Source organism: Quercus suber, unplaced genomic scaffold (genome assembly GCF_002906115.3).
Source record: "Quercus suber isolate HL8 unplaced genomic scaffold, Cork oak 2.0 scaffold_120, whole genome shotgun sequence".
Classification (NCBI taxonomy): Eukaryota; Viridiplantae; Streptophyta; class Magnoliopsida; order Fagales; family Fagaceae; genus Quercus; species Quercus suber.
Genome location: NW_027069585.1, coordinates 520,902 through 541,367, shown reverse-complemented (window position 1 = coordinate 541,367; position 20,466 = coordinate 520,902). Strand labels below are relative to the sequence as shown.

General features: G+C 33.3%; 2 protein-coding genes across 3 annotated transcripts; one reads left to right on the top strand and one right to left on the bottom strand.

Annotated features, from left to right (window-relative positions):
- Positions 1 to 1,347: 1,347 nt before the first annotated feature.
- Positions 1,348 to 4,438, bottom strand: LOC112025122 (uncharacterized). Its single transcript, XM_024057787.2, has 4 exons — positions 3,465 to 4,438; positions 2,354 to 2,424; positions 1,856 to 2,249; positions 1,348 to 1,757 (listed from the first exon to the last, which is right to left on the bottom strand). The coding sequence occupies exons 1-4, from the start codon at positions 3,591 to 3,593 to the stop codon at positions 1,563 to 1,565; spliced, it is 789 nt and encodes a 262-aa protein (XP_023913555.1). The 5' UTR covers positions 3,594 to 4,438; the 3' UTR covers positions 1,348 to 1,562.
- A 7,571-nt stretch (positions 4,439 to 12,009) lies between these two features.
- On the top strand, positions 12,010 to 19,564 carry LOC112025126 (nucleoid-associated protein At4g30620, chloroplastic). Of its 2 annotated transcripts, none has more exons than XM_065775841.1 (7): positions 12,010 to 12,193; positions 14,137 to 14,264; positions 16,773 to 16,873; positions 16,961 to 17,000; positions 17,707 to 17,778; positions 19,119 to 19,175; positions 19,285 to 19,564. In XM_065775841.1, exons 1-7 carry the CDS (start codon positions 12,103 to 12,105, stop codon positions 19,357 to 19,359), a joined length of 564 nt encoding a protein of 187 aa, XP_065631913.1. In that variant the 5' UTR covers positions 12,010 to 12,102; the 3' UTR covers positions 19,360 to 19,564. The 2 variants fall into 2 exon arrangements, with proteins under 2 accessions (XP_065631913.1, XP_065631912.1); XM_065775840.1 differs by having other exon boundaries at positions 12,011 to 12,193; positions 14,110 to 14,264.
- The last annotated feature ends 902 nt before the right edge of the window (positions 19,565 to 20,466 follow it).

The following is a 20,466-nucleotide window of genomic DNA, read 5'->3' as shown; positions in this document are numbered from 1 at the left end:
TTAATTTTTTTGCCGAAATTTTTTTGTTAAAAGCGTGTTAAAGTGTGCTTGTATCTGGAAAAAAAAAAAAAAATTAAAGAGTGAAAAAAAAAATGCTGGAAAAAATGAGGCTTTAAAAAACTATATGTAAAAATTTTTAAAAAAAATAAATCAAAAACTAAAAAAATAAAAAACCGAACTTATAAGCTAATGCCAAACAAATAGCCACATAATAATATACAACCATAACAAATTTTATAAGCAGGAGATTGTGATTAATGTAACTTTATTTTCTTATAAAAATAATCATTAACACTGCTTTTAGTATACTGTATACATCGATTACAATCTACAGCGTCAACTGCTTTTGATAAATTAGATATCATTTGAACCATAACTACCAATATTAATATTCTCCGATTCATTTTCCACCGCAAGACTTACTAACATCGACCTGGTTAGTAGTGGCCTTTGCTTTCCCATCCTTTTTCCACAAAACAATTTCCAATCGCCTAACAGCAAAGTATCATAAAAGTGGTAGTTCCCTACGTAAGCTGAAAACAACGTTACTAGGAGTAGCCAAAGAATAAGAAGAAGCAACATTATTACTCCATTTGTTTCCACCAAGAAAACAAACATTCATCTACTTAGTGGCCGTTGCTTTCCTTCCTTTCAAACCAACAACTAACAATATGTATTAACAATTACTTTGTACATTACTACTATCCTCTAGAAATAGTTGGAAATGTAACAGCCCCCCCCAAAAAAAAAAAAAAGTGGCAGTTCCCACCCAAGCCCAAATTAATCATCTTTGTTTCTTGGGGAGGTAAGAGATTATTTTGTCACAGCCATAATTGGCAGAGGGGTTTTATGTTTTAGATAGAATAAAAAAGAAAATACCCCAACAAAATTATAGTGCTATTTTAACAGCAAGGGAGAGAACATTCATGTTACATGATCACGATTACGGAGGTTAAACAAATGGTGTAGACATTGTTTCAACATAAATGGATAAAACTTTTTCTAATATGCTACACCTTAAGTTTCACAATTAAATTCAACCATATGCCTTGAATTAATTGTCGTTCGGTGAAGAAAACATCTATCCTAATACATTAGCCAATGTAGTCACATCGTAAATTTAATTAAGAACCTACAATACAACAAGCTACAATACAACTACTAAGAAACTGTGTCCAAGTTTCACGTCAAATTATTTGTTGTAACATGGATGTTGAGACTTGAGACCATCTGCAAATACCCAGAGCCCACCCTCTCAGAATGAATTGAGTTGCAAGTTCCTTTTAGAAGCCACATGCATTCATAAACTAATTGGAGGAAAAGAATAATAAAAGAGATGTTCAAAGATATGTCAACACCTATTCGATTCCTGAGCATCAATTCCATTGTTTCATCTATATGTTCAATATATATAAAACTATTTCGACTTTACACTGGAGGGAAGAACCCCAACAAAACTACAAAAGAAAAAAAGAAGATTTTAAGTACACAACAAGATATAGCAACATTTTTTTTTACCCCCAAGAAAGTATAGGATCTTCAATTGCAATTGAAGAAACATCTCAAACTCTTAAAGCCACCTGATCTTGCCATGAAATCTTCCGTTTTCCTGCTCGATTCGACCCACTTCCGACATTCCTACAAATTGATATCTTCATATCATTGAGTTGCTCATCACTTCCACTTCTAAGTAAACTTTTCTTTGACTCCTCTGTTCTCAATGGCTCACAATCAGCCTGTATTTCCTCTTCCTCTGTCTACAGTAAAACAAAATCAACAGAAGCCATTAGCTCACAGAAATAGCAAATGCTATAACTTAAAAGCCCATCATTCACAATGGTTGCTAAATAGTTACCGAAATCTGGTTCAAGTCGAAAACTGGAGTACTGTTTCGCTTAGCGGCATCTTTTCCACTATAGATCCTTTCCTTCTGGTTCAGGTCAAATTTTAGCGCAGAAGTTGGTAAACCAGCTTCCTTTGCATTGAAAGCCCTAACCTTCTGGTTTAAGTCAAAAATTGAAGCAGGTTTCCTCAAGGTGGCTTCTCCTCCATTGTAAATCCTTTCCTTTCGGTTTAAATCAGAAATTAGAACTGGGTGTCGCAATGCCGCTTCTTTTTTACTGTATTTCTTTCCCTTTGTAGCACCATTATTTCGTGTATCAAATTTCTGTGGCTGCACAAAATCTTGCTTTGGCTGTGGTTTTGGAGACTGGTTTGTAATCAAGTATTTGTATCGTTTCCTCAAAAATCTACAATTAAAGAGATATTAAAATGTGGCCCCAGTTATTACCTTCTTGGATAAATGATTGTACATTATCCCAATTTACAAAATTTGAAAAGGCACAATTCATACCGGACTTCCGTTGAGAGAGTCAATTTTTTCTGTTTCATCATCTGCAGTTTATTCTTCATGGCTTCCGTTTCCTGAAATATGCTTCAATATTATATATATTCCCATATCTGGCTATCTCAAGAAAATAAAAGCCATACATAATTCACAGTAGCCAAGAGCTCATAAACCCAACAAGAAATATCTAATCAAGTTAGCAAGAGGAAAACACAAACAGATGTAGGGGCAAAAAAAATTTCCAAGGAAAACCCCAAGGCAATTTTCTCAGAAAATACAAAGAAAAACCTACAAAATAAAGTTGAACCTTCTACACTATATAAGAATTTTACGGGAATCTAAAGCGTATAATCAATGTAAAAGGACTGCCAATAAACAAATACAATAACCAGAAGATAGAATCTCTCCCTCCCCTCAGCCAAAACTCATTCATCAAAAACAAAAAACAACAAAAAGTCAGCAACAACAACAACAAAGGTGCCAAGCCAGGGAATAACAGATTGAACTCACATGAGTACTAAATACTTAAAAAAAAAAAAAAAAAAAAAAAAAAAAAAAACCTCCCTTTGATCAGTTAGGATGATGGGAAAGATTGGAATACAAAGAAGATAGCAATATGAACACCCAAGAAAAGAAAATTGTATTAGGAATGTTGATGGGTTGCTAATTATATTTGAAAAAAAAAAAAACCAGACATACCAACAGGAAAAATGTTATATAAAACTTCAATTCCACTTCTTCTTTTATCAAATTTTCTTAGCAATTAAACTGAGGATAGGGTAAGAAAATCAAGCAAATAAAATTTTAAAACCAATAGTTTTAACACACAAAAAGAAATCAATTTTTTTGGCTTTGCTTAGTCAAGATCTTTTGCTTCCTGGAATCAAAAGTTTAAAACTACAAAATCAAAAATAAGATCCAAAATATTAATTTTCTCTTTCATGCACTCGATTTTCTAAGCAACCAAACACCATTAAAAAAAAAAGCCAAATCAAAGAGAACCATAAAACCAGAAGAAGAAGAAAACACTAAACCTTCAGAATATCAAACAAAACATCAGATCTGTCGAAACCCCAAAAGAAATTACAAATCCATGGAAACCCACAAAAGAACTTACCCTCTGTAGCTCTTCAAAGTCCAGTAAGAGACTCTGATGCCTCAACCTGGTTCTTGGGTCCTCACCCACAACATATGGAGAAGACTCCTTTGCAACAACCCCTTTCATCTTCATCTTCATCTTCTTCATCAGATCAACCCAAAAGCCAAGAGCCAAAAACTAAAGAAAGAGAAAACAGAGAGGGAGAGAGAAAAACAGAGAGAAGATGGGTAATGAAAAAAAAGAAAGAGAGAGAGAGAGAGAGAGAGAGAGAGAGATGATAGAGAATGAAACTTTGAAAGAGAGAAAGAAAGAGAGAAGGATAGGAAGAAAGATAAGAGAGAAAGAAACAAGAAAGACAAATAAGAAAGAGAAAGATATAGAAAGAAGGGAAGAGGTGAGAAGGTTCTTGCTTTCCCTGTTTTCTCTGTGAAAACTCTGACCTAGACAAAGAAACCCAAAAAAGCCCACATAACTCGGTGAAAAATAATGTTCTTTTGAGAGACAGTGATGAAGATGGGGATTTTTTGGGGGGTTGCAGAAGGGTATTGTTGGCAACATGGTTTTTTTTTTTTATGAAAGAGAGTGAGTATGTGAGGTGGGTTTGGTTGGAGGACATTTGAAGACATCTAAATCTATCTTCTCTTTCTTTTCTTTCCCATTCTTTCTTTCTTTCTTTTTTGTTTTTCTTCTACATAAATTTTGGTCCAGCTGGGCCATTGAAGAGAGAGAGAAGAGAGAGAGAGTTGGGTGGTGTGGACTCTTCCTTTGTTTTTTGATAGGGAGGTGAGGGTGCGTGGATTTTCCATGTTTCTTCTTTCTTTGTATGTGTTGTTGGCCTGTGTGTTAGAGAGAGATAGAGATAGAGATAAGAGTCTTTTAGAGAGAGAAAGTTGAGGACTTGGCTGAAAAAAAGCAGAGAGAGTTAAATGGGCATGAATGATAGCCTGTTAATGATATATGTATCTGATGCGTGCTGTTGCAGTTGCTCTTTTGTTTTTTTGGTAGTACCCCCTATTTTTAGGCTTTGGGTTTGGTTTTGTGATGGTGGTGTTTTTTCTCAATGGGTTCCTCTTTTCGTTTTCACATTATTATAATTATACCAGGTCAATGAATGTGAATTTACTTTTGTACCCCTTGTTTTTGGTCTTGCTTTGAGGTCAAGGATGCTGTCTGTCTCTTTTCTGTTTTTACACCCAATAAGCTTTTCCAGCACTCAGCAGATAAAGGTTAAGAACATTACCCAATTCCTGGTTCCAGCCAAAAACTTATACAAAGTTGTCCTTTGCCTAAGTAAATTCATTGAATAGTTTGGGATTAGGAAAGGGTATCCCTTTGACATTTTATAATTTCTCTTTCTAGGGGGTAAACTAATTATGTTTTGTGTCACTGTTCCTGTTGAATAGAAAGGTTTCCCATATCTACACCTACCTTCTGGACTTTGTGTGACACCACTCTACCTGCCTAACCACTAGGAATAATAGATGATGGAAAAAGCTTTTCATAGCCTCTTGGTGTATTGTTGGGGCCGACTAAAGCTGAAAGATTCTACCAGATTTTACGAAGTTCACATCCTTTCAACCAAAAATACTCATTTACACCCAAAAGAAATCAGGAACCATTTCCATTTACATGAAGTAGTGGTCTTGTGCCTCTGCCATAGTGGTAAACAGTAACACTGTGAATACCCACCATGGTAGTAGGAGCTTTATTATAAGTATGTAACATATATAATGTCACAGAACCTTGGAAGGAGCCTTCATAGAAGCTGAGAAGGTGAAAGAGAAGAAAAAAAAACTGACGGGTCTCTCAATTTATGTAACAATGTTGTGGGTGTCCACTCCTTAGTCCTTGATCCTTTGCCCTTGTTATGATTCTTAGAGAGAAAGGACTTTTGCGTTTGGCTGTATTTCTAAGTTATTTTTCATTTGCTAGAAGGTAAAGACGTGCGTTGCGTGACGTGGACATGTGAGTGTGATACAGAAGATAGGTGGCACCTGGTAATTAATAGCATTCGTCTTTATCCGTTAGGGAGAGCATGGAAGATGATATGCATGCTTAAATCATACACTATTATTTGTTTGGTTGGTGTGAACGGAGGAGAGAAAAGAAAATGAAGGTTTCACTCGGGTCACCATTTTTTTTCCCTACCAAATTGAGGAGAAAAGAGAGAAGAAAAAAAAAATGAATACACGAAAATTTTGATTTTTCTAATTTTTCATCCTCCTAACTAAATAAAGCACCGAGTTTAACATGAAAAAAGAAAAAGAAAAAAATAAACACGTGAATAGGGTGTCCAATTTAACACGGTTTTAGAACACAACATGACTTTTTTGTAGTTTAGTGTTAAGTATAAATGAGTTCATGTCAAAGGCGAAATGACTTGCTTTAACACGATTAATAAATTTGTCAATTCATGTAAGCCACAATCAATCTAAAATAACGTAATTCATATAAATAAATATCATTTTATCCAACATAAATTTAAATTTTAAACATAAAATTAAGTAATTAAAATAATTTTAATGGTTAAATTGCTAAATTCTTAATTGAAACTCCAAAGTCCCTAGGGCGATTTGCCCATAACTATATTTATAAAATAAATAAAAAAAAATCTTTTCATTTTATTTTTAGGTTATGTGTTTCTAAATTTGAGTGGAACTTAATTGGGTTGTAATAAGAAAATTTTGAAATGCTATTAGTATTTCAATTGATGCTGTTATAAAAAATAATTTGTAAATAATTATTATAACTATGTGTTGACTAAATATAAAATATGTTAATAATTTTGGGTTATTTTTTAAAAGGACAGAAATGGGTTAGGTCTCATCCAACACATGTTAATTAAATGAGTTGACATAAGTTGTTTTGTGTTGAGCCGCTTTATAAACAGGTTATGTTAGGGTTGAAGTTGAGAGATTTTGACATAGTTATCAACTAGGTTGAGTAAGTGTTGAGTCGCATATATTTGAAATCCTTACCTCAATTCAACACAAACATGATGGCTCTTAACATGAATTGCCACCTGTCATGACAAAACAATTGATGAAGCATAAAAGGTAATACTTTTTTTTAGAAGATAAAATGTAACACTTAAAGTGGACACAATATTTTTATTCATAATACACTTACCGAATAGATAAAAAAAAAATATAAAAAAAAAATAACGTTTGGGCATTCCATTATATGCTTCATTAATTGTAATCTTGTCATGTGTTTTTTTTTTTCTTTTCAAAGTAATTGAAGTTTAAAAAAGAAAAATTAGGACGTGTTATATTGCAACTAGTGGAATTTAAGTGGAACAATTTTAGTGGGATAAATTTTATTTATTTATTTATTTTGTTAGATGTGCTTAAGAATAAAACCTCGTTCACTTTTTTTTTTTAAGAGAGTTTCAACCTATGGCGTCCGGTTTTGATAATAACTCTTTATCATCATACCAAGACACCAATCGGTTTTTGGTGTAGGCGACGATTGAACCCTAAATCTCTTATTCAACTATCAGAGACTTTACCAATTGAGCTAACTGGAATCCATAACCTTGTTCACTTTTGAGTGTTCCACTTTATGCTCTATTAATTGTAGTCTACTATATGTCTTTTTTATTTCTTATAAAGTAACCAAAGTTTAATGAAATAAAACCAAATATGTCATATTGTAGTTGATAGAGTATAAAGTGGAACAGAAAATTTTAATTTTGTGTTTATTATAGTGGCATTGATGTTAAGTTAATGTAATTATGAGTAATTACTCAATACTCAAAGAGCAAAAAAAAAAAATCTTAATAAAGTGACCAAAATTAAAAATGAGAAAAAAAAAAAAAAAAAAACACAACATATTGCAAAAAAAATAATGAATCATAAGTATGAGAAATAGTGTTTGAGAATTTTGGATCAATTGTGGATCAAAAATTATTGATCTGCTAGAGCATTTTGAAAATTCTCAAACACTATTGGAGGCACCGCAAGCATTAATTCTTGAATAAGCAAGGTCAAGTATGAGAAATGGTATTAATGTTTAATTATGACTTGGAAGGACAATGACAAAGCAACTCTCCCCCACAGGCATCATGGAGTTCCATCTCCCCACGCTGATGCATTCAACAACGCACTAAACGAGGTCCAATACTATTTGAAACAACCACGGTTTATACCTAATGTCTAATGATATGTTATTTTATCATTGTATTTAATTGTATTTGCAGTTTTAGCTGCTACTCCAACCATGTAGTGTGTGATCGAAATGATTGCAAAGAATGCTTTGTCATGTCGTTTTTTGTAAAGAAAAGTAAAACTCCAAAATGACCATAACTTTGTGTTGGAACAAGTCAAGAAAGTAGCCGTCTGTAAGAGTTGACAACTCCCTCAAGCTAATAAGGACGAAGGATCTTTCATTGGCTAAATTTTCTTTTTCCTAATCAAACGCTGCTTATCAAAAGAAGATAATTCGCAACAATGACTTTGAAGAGCAATAGTGTTTGAGAATTTTCAAATGACTTGCTTTAAAAAAAAAAATTAATAATCTAAGCCACCTCTTGTTAAGAGAGTTAGGACTACTTTTTTTTTTTTGGCTGAATAGAGTTAGGACTACTTAGGACTATAATTATATGGGAATTATGAGTTTTTTTTCAATTAATTATTTAGTCACACATAGACATTGTTCCTGAATACATGGATTGAGTGCTAGACTTTTCTTTATGAACAAGATGTTGTGCTGCATACAGATTGGCCAACACAAGTTTCAACAAACCTATGATGTACAATTTTTTCAGATTTAATTCAATGGTGGATCTTGAGGCTGATAACCGTATGATAGAAGGTATTTAGTATCATTGAGATATATCACTCCACCTGGGAATGGATTTTACCCGGATCCGTTCTCATGTGAAGGAAGTGTGGTGCTGAATGTCATCTGCCAAATTAATGTGGTTTAGAAAATCTTGCTCAATCCTCGATGAACAATTTGAATTTAAATACATGCTTAGTGCTTGCCCCATATCTCAAAAGACTTGGAAAAATTGAATGTAAAATGCCTTAGGCAGTAGTAAGTTGCAACTGTATTAAAGTTCAGAGAAATGGACCGAGAAAAAAAAAAAAAAGAGGATGCTTTGGATTCGAAATATATAGATTTAAAAAAAAAAAAAAAAAAAAAAATATAAGTACCTTCGTGGACATAGTCATATAAATCTAAACAACAAACCTCCTTTATGCATTGAAATCCGGTTTAGTAGCTAGGGCTTACACCATGAAATTACCACACCCATTACCCATATAAGATGTAAAAGATAAGAGCAAGACTTAGGTATAGTATTTAAGTGCTGTAACTCAGGTTTTCTTTTTAAGATTATGTCATGTGAATTTTTTCTCATTGGATGAAAATGTATTTTTTAATTAAGTAGTCACATGATTGAATCTTAAAAGAGAAACCTAAGGAACAGCACCTGAGATATTATACATAAGTTTTGTCCAAAAGATAATACGGAAAAAAAGTTATTTTATATTATTTTTTTTAATATAAAATCCCATCAACTTTTATATTTCACATAGTGTGATAATTGTATGGTGCAATAGTCCTTATTCTAAACATATTGTTAGAATCTTTTGATGGTTGATTCACGCGTCGCGTTTTGTAAAGTCAACAATAGATTCAAGATGAGTATAATAAAATTATTGGCTTAGATGAAAGTGAGACCAAACATGTGGACTTTGTTTTTCTTCCTCTGGCTTGTAACAAGTGAGGGTGGAGGGAATTTGAATAGGGTGGCAATTTGATAGCGGTTGTGTTCCTCTTGCATCATGGTAAGGTGAGTTGAAAATATATAACCACTGCACACCTTTAGTGCGATGATCATTCTACAAGTATAAGTATATAACCACCGCACACCCTTAGTGCGATGGTCATTCTACAAGTATAAGTGTTTGTGGAGTGTAGAGGGCAAAGGCCGGGGTTCAAGTCTCCAAGAGGAAGCTTCACACATATATACACTTAGATTAGGTTAGAGTAGAATTCTATCTTGTATAAATATATATATATATATATAGCTCAACCCTAGCCCAACTCATTTAATAATCATGTCAAAACCTCTCAATTCTAACATAACCCATTTATTAAGGGCATGTTTGGTACACTGAATGAAGATTACATTAAGAATAATAATATTTATTACTAGGAATAGAAGATATTGTAATGAAATAACTATTATTGTTCATAGGTTTGGTTGATACATATAAAAAGCTTATAAAAGGTGATGTATAAGGAAAAATTATATGTTTGAAAATATATTAATTTTAAAATCTATTATAAGTACTAAGGAATAATTATTATATCTGTTTTGAAGAGAAATATCTATTCTTTAATTTAAAGAAAAGTTATTCATTTGTAATAACTAATCTATGTAATAAAAATGCAACCAAATGACCAAATTGCTATTATACGTAAATAACTATTCCATTACAAGAACTATTACACCATACCAAACATACCCTAATAAATGGATTGACACAATATAATCCATTTCAACTCGTTTAATAAGTGCTTGTAAAGTGTGGGGGACAATGGCCGGGGTTCAAGTCTTTAGGAGGAAACTTTACATACATATAAACTTAAATTAAGTTAAAGTATAAATTCTATTTTGTATCAAAAAATAAAGCGAAAAGAGACTTTTTCTCCCTTTGTTTTGGATAATAGGGTTAAAAGACTTTTATGAGTTTCAATGAAGAATTTATTAATATAATCATTATATATCTTTTATTTACTCAATTATTATATTTAGAATTCAATTTAGGGGTGACAATGCTAAGCCGAAATGAATTGAGTAGTTTTATTAATTGGTGTTTTTTGAGATTCTGTGCAAAGATGATTTTTGGAGCTAGCCCAAAACTCAATGTTGGGAGCAAAGGAAAAGTCCAATGGCTATCGGAGTGCATGCTTACTTCGGATCAGCCCAATGCCCAAATCATGCTTGAATAACACTGGACAAGACCTTCAATTTGATTATAATAAGACCATGTACTCATTTTATATTATCTTGTTGAAATGCCAACAAATATATTTATATTAAAAAAAAAAGTATGGATTAACATAAATCTCATATCAAAGCGGTCACCATAAATGAATTACTTATACTGAAAAGTAAGAATAATGAATTAAAAAAAAATTAAATATAAAATATTAACTAAATAATAAATATCATTTAAATGATATTTAAATATAAAAGAGTTCATTTAAGATATCAGTGTTCACTTTTAGGCTTTTAGCCTCCATTGAGTTGGCCTAAGTAAAAATATCCAAAGGAGTGTAATAAAGTGGACTTAGGCTTTGTTTGTTTCAAGTGAAAATAAATATTGGAAAATATTTTACACCGTCATGTGTGTTTGGGAGCACATGTAAAACTCGGTCAAAGGGAAAATCAAATCCTTTGATTGTAAAGTGAGAGCCCTTCAAGTGTAAAATATTTTACACGTTAGAATTGCCTTCAAACCTCATTTTAAGGAGAGAGAGAGAGAGAGAGAGAGTAGCAGTAAGGTTGGTCTAGTCTTTGATCCACCCAAACCCATCGCCGATCAGATCGCGCCGTTCATTCCCTTCCACATGCCGATCAGTACTATTTCCTTGTCTTCCTTGGTTTTTCTTCTCCTGATTGCACCGCCTCAGCTACTTTGTTGTGCTTAAACCCATCTCCAAGCATTGCATTTCCCCAATGAACCCAGTTATCAATTTGTCCCCAATGAACCCAACTAAACCCACCTCGATTTGACCATCTCGTTCTCGTTGTTGCCCCCTATAGCTCGTCTCCTCCACCTCTCTCGATCTTGTCACTACCGCCCTTTAGATCGACCCACCCATGACCGATCTTGTTGTCACCTCCAAATATTGTCATCACCGCCCCTAGATCAACCCCCCTTGACCCGATTTCAACCAAGTTTCTCAATCTACCTCTCTCTTTCCCTCAATCTCTCACTCTTTCTTCCTCCCTCTCTTTGGTTTGACCGAATTTGAGAGTTTTAATGGTTTTATTCTGATTTTTGTTTCTTTAAAAAGTTTATATATTGCAATTTTCTATTATAAAATTTGTTTAGAAACTGAGAAAATGTGAAGAACTAGTAAAAAATTTAAATTTTCAAAATGTTACTAAATACTTGAAAATATTTTTTAATACAATTTTTAAAATGCAACTAAATACTAAAAATTATTTTTCTTTTTCAAAAATATTTTTACCTAAAAATATTTTACAGTCGAAAAATAATTTACGTGTTGCTAAACGTAGCCTTAGTTTGGTTCTAGTCTCCATGAGTAGCGCATTGAACTAGTTAAGACAACGTGTTATTATCACAACGGTACAATGACTTTGCCCAAATAAAATAACCTTACCTTTTAGAATTTCAGTCTACATGTTCAACTATAATTTGTCTGTCCTTTGTGTCAGCTGAACTGCAAGTGACAGTAATTCTCAACACTCAAAAAAAAAAAAAAAAAAAAAAAAAAAAAAAAAGAAATAAAAAACTATACATTATAAAAAAAAAAAAAAAAAAAAAAACGAAGCAAAGAAATAAAAAACTATACATTATCTTCTCGAATCAAAAACCAAGTAACTCTCTCACCCTCTCAAAAAAAGAAAGAAAGAAAGTAAAACTTCTCACTTTTTTCACAGTGTTGAGCAATGGCGTCGACGATGTCTCTGGTTGGTCAGATATCGAACTTACAAGGAGTAAATGACTGGAGAAAGCCTTGCCCTTCATCACTCTCACTCTGTATCTCTCTTTCCTCTCTTTCTTTATTACCTGTTTGTTTGCTGAGAAAACTTAGGATATTAGGGAATAATGCTTTCAAATGGGAAACAAAATATATTGATATCAGTATTTTCTGGGATGTGGGTTTCTTCTGTGTAGTGGGTTTTAGTTAAGATCAATCATGTATTGCTCATTTTGCATTTGCTTTCTGGGATTGTTTTTATAGTATGTAATTGCACTTCTATGAATTTGACAGCCAGTTCAAGTTGAGATTTTTGTGATTTCGGGTACTTTTTTTAAGTCCAAAGTTATTAAATTGAGCCATTATGGGTCTATGGAGTGTCTTGTTTTGGTGGGTTAAAGCTATTGCACTGACAGAAATGGGTTAGGACAAAATTTAGGTAGAGTACTTAGGTGCTGTTTTTGGGATCCATCTTTTAAGATTTAGCCATGTGGCTGGACTTAACTTAAAATACACTTCCATTGAGAAAAAAAGCCACATGGTTGAATCTTATAAGGGGAACTTATGAAACAACACTTAAGTACTGTGCTTAACTTTTGCCTAATGGGTTATTACTTACACAAAGAAATGGGATATTATAGTTTCACAGAACAGCTAATGTCTCTATAATAGTGTCTTTGACAAAAAAATTACTTTTGCACAAAGAATGTAGGATGAGGATGACCTAACAATCTTTGAAATGAGAAGAGAAAATCTACCATATGTGTAGGTATTAATTTTTAGGACATGCTACCCTAGATTTTTGTAAGTTGGAACACTAAGTAACATGGATGGACTGGATGCTGGAGAAGATGGACAACTTAAGATTAGATGCAAGTGAAAAACTTGGCTTGTACTTTGGATAAAGATATTAAGATGAAGGTATGCTATTAGACCTTTTATTATTAATTAGGTTGGCAAAGGAGATTCGATTTTACAGCTGAATAAATGGCACTCATGAGGGAAATCTTTATGAGAGATTTGGCTATGGGGTTGTAGATAATGCTGCTGGCAATGTTAATGCTTGGGTTTCAAATGTTTTGCAGAATGGTTATTGGAGTTTTTTTTTTTTTTTTTTTTTGGGGGGTGGGGGGGGGGGGGGGGGGGTTCCAGTTATATCATATGAGTTAATCACTGTTCAAGCAATTTTCAAGTTGATTTTGGTGATACAGATGGAGTTCAATGGTTCCCTCCCAGTTCATTTGTAGATCTGCTTTCAGGGCTGGGCAGTAAAAAGTTGAATGGAGCAAACTAATTTTTCAGGGGGACAATTGAGTGTAGGGATCATATCTCTTTGAATGTCCTTTTTAGGAGAATCTGGCTGTGTTTGATGAAAATGTGTCTCTGTTGGAGGTTGATCTTCAGCTGGGATAATATTTTGTAGTGGGGACTGCATAACTTGAAAGGGAGGATTGCAAACTATCAGTAAAGTGGTCTTTACTGATAGATTTTATGGAGTGGAATACTTTCTGAAAGTTGTATTATGATAGCTATTAGGATTTTTAATAGTCTTGTTTGTCTAATAAAATCAGCTCATTCATAAGAAATGGGTTAAAAATTTAACATTGTATTGAAAAAAATCACCTCCCCCCCTCCCTCCCCAGCCCCCAAAGGAAAAAGGAAAAACAATAGGGAGATGGGATTTAGAAGATGAAAAGTAAATATGGATCTTACTTTTGTTATAACTAATTGGATATATGATGCTTTCTTGAGTTCTTATATGTTTGTAGAATGTGGTATTGTGGCTTAGGAAACTATGCCAAGAGAAGTTTGGTATTCAAATTCTCTGTAATGATTCATACCTATAACAATTCATTCTTTAATTTTGGCTTTTCTAGTTATTTTATAAGGATTCTAGATCTCTGAACCATGTACTTGAATCATTTATGATAGTAGAAGAGTTGGTGGTAACTAACTCTTGTCCTGCTCATTACAGGTAACCTAACTTCAAGCTCAAATTCAGTGGGTATGCAGGTGTTTTCTCGGTGTGGTCGGCGAAAATATGGCCATAATCATAGATCTCTTCGTGTATGTGGTCTATTTGGAGGAAAAAAGGAAAACAATGAGAAGAGTGAAGATGCACCTTCAAAGGTTGAAGAAATTAACTTTTTCGTCTAGTCCTGAAGTATTTGTAGGTTTTAATTGTTTGCTTGTTTCTATATAGTAAGTTTTAGAGATTCAAGTTTGCATTTTGCATGTCTAGACACATGTCGTATCCATTTTTAGACTAGTTCAATATGCCTTGTTTATGCCTAAAATATTCATATAATTACATTCTTTGTAAAGCTTCTTTGATTGATCATATTTTAATGTATTTCTGATTCTTTGTATTTCCATTCCTTCATATGAACTAGTACTCCTAGTTCAATTCATGTCTATATTAGAACACAAACTATCAAGGATCAAAATTTGTTTGAACATAAGGGTCTGTTTAGATATTGCTTATTTTGCTGAAACTAAAAACTTATTGCTGAAAGTACTGTAAATAAAGATAAAAGTTAATTGAAATAGTATAGTGGAGCCCATGAATAGTACTAAAAAGTGCAGTGGGGCCCATGAATAGTAACAAAAATAAGCTGAATAGTAAAATAATTTATAATTTTCATTGCTTTCCAAATGCACACTAAGTATTAATGATGAACATTTGGAGGAACTTTTATTTATTTATTTTAGGTGCATCTTGAAGTTCTTGAGAAACCTCTTAATCAAATTTGATGATATTTTGATGTAGTAAGAAGTTTCTCTGTTGCATGCCAATGAGAAATCCAAAAGTAAAATATATATATATGTATTTCATGACCCTCATTTGATGCTATGGTATGTAGGACATTAGTCCCTAACAAAAGTGGTTATTGGGTGTTTGATGACATGACACTTCAGGCTTTATCTGATCCCTATTTTGGAACTGGTGGAACTGTCTTCCTTTATTTATTTTTTTAAGTTCCGTAACTGTTTTACACTAGCTTTTTCACGTGCATATAAACACACATCTATAGAGACATACAAAAGACGTGCACTGGAATAAAATCACAACCATGTGCTTATCTACCGTGCCCGTGTCAAGATTTTGGAGAGTTGCTGTTTGTCCATGTTATGTGTTTTAAGTTTTTTGACGCAAGACAGAGCTTCAATGGGCTTTGATACAAATTTTGATATAGTATCCTTAAAAATTCAATACTATTAAATTAGGATTTTTTTATTAAGATCTTCTACTGTTTTTGAATAGGGTTTACGTTTAAGGATTTAGGTAGGGTTAGGTAATAAAAAGATTGGATATTGAATGAATTTGATGGATGTTTGGTGTCAAGACAGTAAATAGAACAAGAAACAAAGAAAGATAAACCTTAGGCAATCACACCCTTAACTTGCATTGATTTTATTAAATCCAATCTATCCATCTCCATTATTGACTACATAAAAGCCTTTATATAGGCTAGTGCTAAACCCTTTCTTAGAATTTGGACTCCAAAATAAACTTTTCTTATAAAGTCTCGGACTCCTAATCACAAAAAAACAAAAGAAAAAAAAGGGGAAACAAGAAAAAAAAAAGAGTATTAAGAACTTCTAAACCTAATAGAAATAGAACTCAAAACATAAAATTAGCCTCATGGGCATCTCTTCCATTGGGACCAAAACTTATATATAGGTCTGTGGCACAGCCTATTGTAACCCGTTCTAGAAAATCTGAAAACGATCAAAATACCCCTTATTTTAGGACACCTAATTGAATCTGAACCTGCAACGTTCTAACCTAAAGAACTTTAATACTTTTCAGACTCAATAATAACTAAAGTAGCATATGAATGCTGCCAAAAAGGACCCACATTGAAACTAGAACACAATTCTTGAAACTTGTGGTAGTTAATCTTATTTTTCACTTTTTCTTGAGCTCTTTGCTGGTTGCATCATTTTGTCCACCCAAAAGTTCATTTCCTTGTGGTTGTGGGCAATAGTGTATGAGGTCTGAAACATAATGAAAAATAAATGTTTGAAGAAGTTGGAGCCTCGTATTTATTTGTGACTGGAGTTAAAAAATCTGAATTTCTCTATCGTTGCAAGGCCATGAAGCACTGCATCCTTTTTTTAGTTTTCATTTTCTTTCTCTAGATTTTAGAGTTAGAAATTGCTTTAAACACAAACTTCTCATACTATGGGGTGCATCTCAGACTGACAAGAAATGGCTTCTATTGCATTGTATTCAGTCATAAACAAGGCCTCAGAGGAGTCTCAAGTTTTGGATGATATCATAATACCTACGGTGAGAGTAGTACAAGTCAGATGGTACAGTTATCGGTAGAGTAAGAGTACTTATTTTATCTGGACTTGGGACTTGCCCTTGTGGCCCTCATCCTCCCCTCCTCTCCTCAAATTATTTTTAGTGAAAAAGTATCACTCTATACCTTGGTGTATCATGATGTTTTCCCTTGAAAGTGAGATAGACTAACAGATATAGGGAGAAAAAAATTTGTTTGCAGCCTTAGATCAAATTTATAAGGACAATCAACTTTATTGGTTTTGGACATTATAGTTGCATGATGACCTGGAGTTGGAATTTTATCCCTAAACTGAGACTAATATTACTTTGCTAATTTATTGTAGGCAGGAATTTTTGGAAACATGCAGAATCTTTATGAGACAGTGAAGAAAGCACAAATGGTTGTCCAAGTTGAGGCAGTGCGGGTGCAAAAAGAACTTGCTGCGTAAGGCTTATATGTTACACCCATTACTTCTGAACTTTGACCTCTGTGTTGATGATTACTAATAATTTTTATCATTTTGTTTTGCAGGGCTGAGTTTGATGGTTATTGTGAAGGTGAGCTAATCAAGGTAATTAGTCTCTCTCTCTTTTTGCTCACATGAGCGCTTGCACATGATTCTTAGTGGCTTGCTTCTACAGATGTCATTTGCTCATATTTCTTTTGGACATTCATTAGGTGAAATGTTCATTTGTTAGATCAATTATTTGCTCATGTTTCCATGATGTCAAGATTTGTTTTTAGCTTTTTTTAGCTTTACTTATCCAAAAAAAAAAAAAAGGAAAAAAAGATTTGGTTTTAGCTTTTGTTTTGGTTTGCCTTATCAAAAGAGTTTGCAAAAAATGGAAAATTTATTTGTGTTATATTGTATCCAGTGGGTTTTAAGGGATAAAGTTCTTTCTTTTGTGGGTGGAGTCCTTACTAAGCAAGATTGGAATCATTGTGGAAGGTAATAAGATCATGTAGGCATTTTAGTTGGTATCATTTGATATCTTTGTTATAATTCTTTACAATGTATGTTTCCAATGTAGCGAAAATAAAGGGTCATCATTCTAAATGTCACTTTCTAGTTCCTACCCTATGGAATGATTTTGCTTTTCATGGATGTTTGGTTGCCCCCCCATATGCTTGCTGCTATATCTCTTCATGAATGGATTGTACTTTCCATCTTATTGATGTTTGGAAATGCCTCTAATGATTTGATGATGTCTTAATATTACAGGCCTTAATTTATTTATTCAATGAACTTCGCAATGATTCTTAACTGATGCTTTTAGGTAACACTATCTGGAAACCAGCAACCTGTTCGCACAGAGATCACTGAGGCTGCAATGGAATTAGGACCAGAGGTGAGTATCTTTAATTTATACATACTTCTCACTTCATCTTTATATCAATTTTAGTTGGGTAAATTAAACCTACCTCCCTTGAGGACTCTCAAATGACACTCCTAAACTATGGACAAAATGTCACTCCTCCCTTGAGGTCTGTATAAATGCAACAAACTAGTCCATGCACTCCCTTACTGAATTCCCTAATGGAATATTACATTTCTATCATAATAAAATTCCTACTTATTTATACAAACGTCAAGAGGGTAGAAGTGTCATTTCTTCCATTGTTTGGATGGGAATCTTAAAAAAAGAAGAAATATTCCATTAGGGAAGTCATTCATGGATTTCTCTATTATATTTATACAAACTTCAAGGAAGGAGTGTGATTTCTTCCACAATTTTTGTGGGGTGGTGACATTTTGTAAAATCTTAAGGGAGGTTTGTGTAGTTTGCCTATTTTATTATAAATAGGTATGAGATTGAACTTATCACTTCATGCTCCATCCCTTATATATTGGGGGAGATATGGTCTTAAAAAAAATGTAAAACGTATTCTTATAATAGATAGATTCACTCAAATGGGACTGTGGGCTTCAGGCTTCTGGATTAGATGCTTTAAAAAAGCAAATAGAATCACTCAAATTCCATGAGACAACCAAATGAACCCTGAAGCGACATACTTAATCTTGGATGAGGTTTTCTTGTTTATTGAAAACTTCTGTAGGCATTGGGTCTTTGCATTTTCACTATCTTGTCCTTGTACCCATAAGGACATGTTCATTGCTGTTACTGATCCATTGCCATTTTCACTGTATGGTTATGACAATAGCATGTATATATCTTTAGTTGAAACTACGTAAGTATTATATGATATAAAAGTTAGCAGTTTGGGGTGACTGTTAATATATTAACTGGAAAATTGTTGAATAGAATTTTCTGGAAAGAAGGAATTTGGGGGGGGGGGTGGGGGTGAGGGTGGGGAGAGAAACCAGTAAATTTTATTTATTTATTTTTTATAGGTAACACTTAATAAACAAAAAAATCTTGGTAACTATCTAATGAAGCTCAACCATTTGATGTTTAGGCTAAGAAACATGCCTATCTAATGATCCAATTGTTATAGAGTGCATATCTTGGAAATATATTTAGAAAAGAAGAAACAATTTAATTAGTTAATATGCGGGGTTCCATCACCCTTACAATTGTGCAGAATCTTCAAAGAATGTAGGAAATAGTTTAAAGTGTCCAATTGGTTTGAGGTTCTGATTAAAGTGATGGATGGGATACCATTTAAGACTTACAGAAATACGTTTTCCATACTTTAAAAAAACATACATGTTTTCCATTATGTGCAGAAACTTTCGCTTTTAGTTACTGAGGCATACAAGGATGCGCATCAGAAGAGTGTCCAGGTGAGAATTTCAGTCTCTTTTTTTTTTTTTTTTTTTTTTTGTATTTGAAACACTTCTCCCACCTTTGCTAATTGCTACAAGACCGAGTCTCAGCTTTTATATTTTTTAGGCCATGAAGGAGAGGATGAGTGATCTTGCACAGAGCTTGGGAATGCCTCCAGGCGCTGGTGAGGGTTTAAAGTAATAATTTTTTCATCTCACTCTGGTATTTGAGATGCACTTCAATTTTGTATACGATTACAAACCAAGGCAGGACTACTTGCTTGTACTATGTCCTTGAATCCAGAAATGTTCTTTTCAAATTGATAAGTAGAGATCTTTGGAATTAGTGTGCAGCTAATTTACCTGCACACGTCTTCGTAAAATTGTAAAGGATGTCTTTTCCTTCAGTTGGTTAGATTTGTTGTAGAAATTTTCGTTCATTTTCTAGGTGCTGGTAATGTGTTTTTTTAATAAATACGTGCAATGGCTTTATAGAAAAATTAAATATGCTTTTGGTCCTTAATTTAAGATTGAATTGGGTTACTCAATTGGTTTCTAAATGGCATGCAACATTGGGAAGCCATTGGTAAAAATGCCGTGGATTGAGAGGATCTTGTTCTGTGAATAGAGGCACTAATTTTGGATTTGTAATATATCAATCCGAATCATGAAACAATTACACTTAATAAGTTGCTCAAAGATAATCAATTTTCTTTTGTTATCATCTCCAAATAATTTTTCAAGATTCTGGCAATTCCTTCCCTGCCAAGAAAGATTTGAAAAGAATGAATGCTCGCTTGGGCTGAAATAGTGAAACCTCCTAGCCAGCACCTCTCACTGAAGTAAAAGTTAGTTCATTGTAGACTTCTGTCCATCCTCATACCTATAAAAGAGGTTTAATTTCTAGATTATTGTAACACTTATTTGTGAATATTTATCTACCTATCTGTATATTTTTATTAGTGTGGTGGAGGTTTTGATTGATTTTTGGTAAGAAATTGTGGTTAATTACGTGCTCATCTGCATACCATGGATGCCACATGGTTTTAATTGATGGCTGAGGGATAGCTTAGTGGTAGTCATTGGAGTCACTGCATTTGTGTCCCCACTGCATCAACATAGAAGCAATTACCTTAAAAAAATTAGATCTTTCTCTTTGTTTGTACTTCTTACTTTTCAAATGAAAAGCAATTGCATTTACCCCACTCTTTAATCCAAGTCACCGGCCTAAAATTACTTACCAGGTGATGCTAAAGCCGAGGTTTAGCAAGTGACTCTGACAAGAAGTACCATAGGTACAAATTTTGAT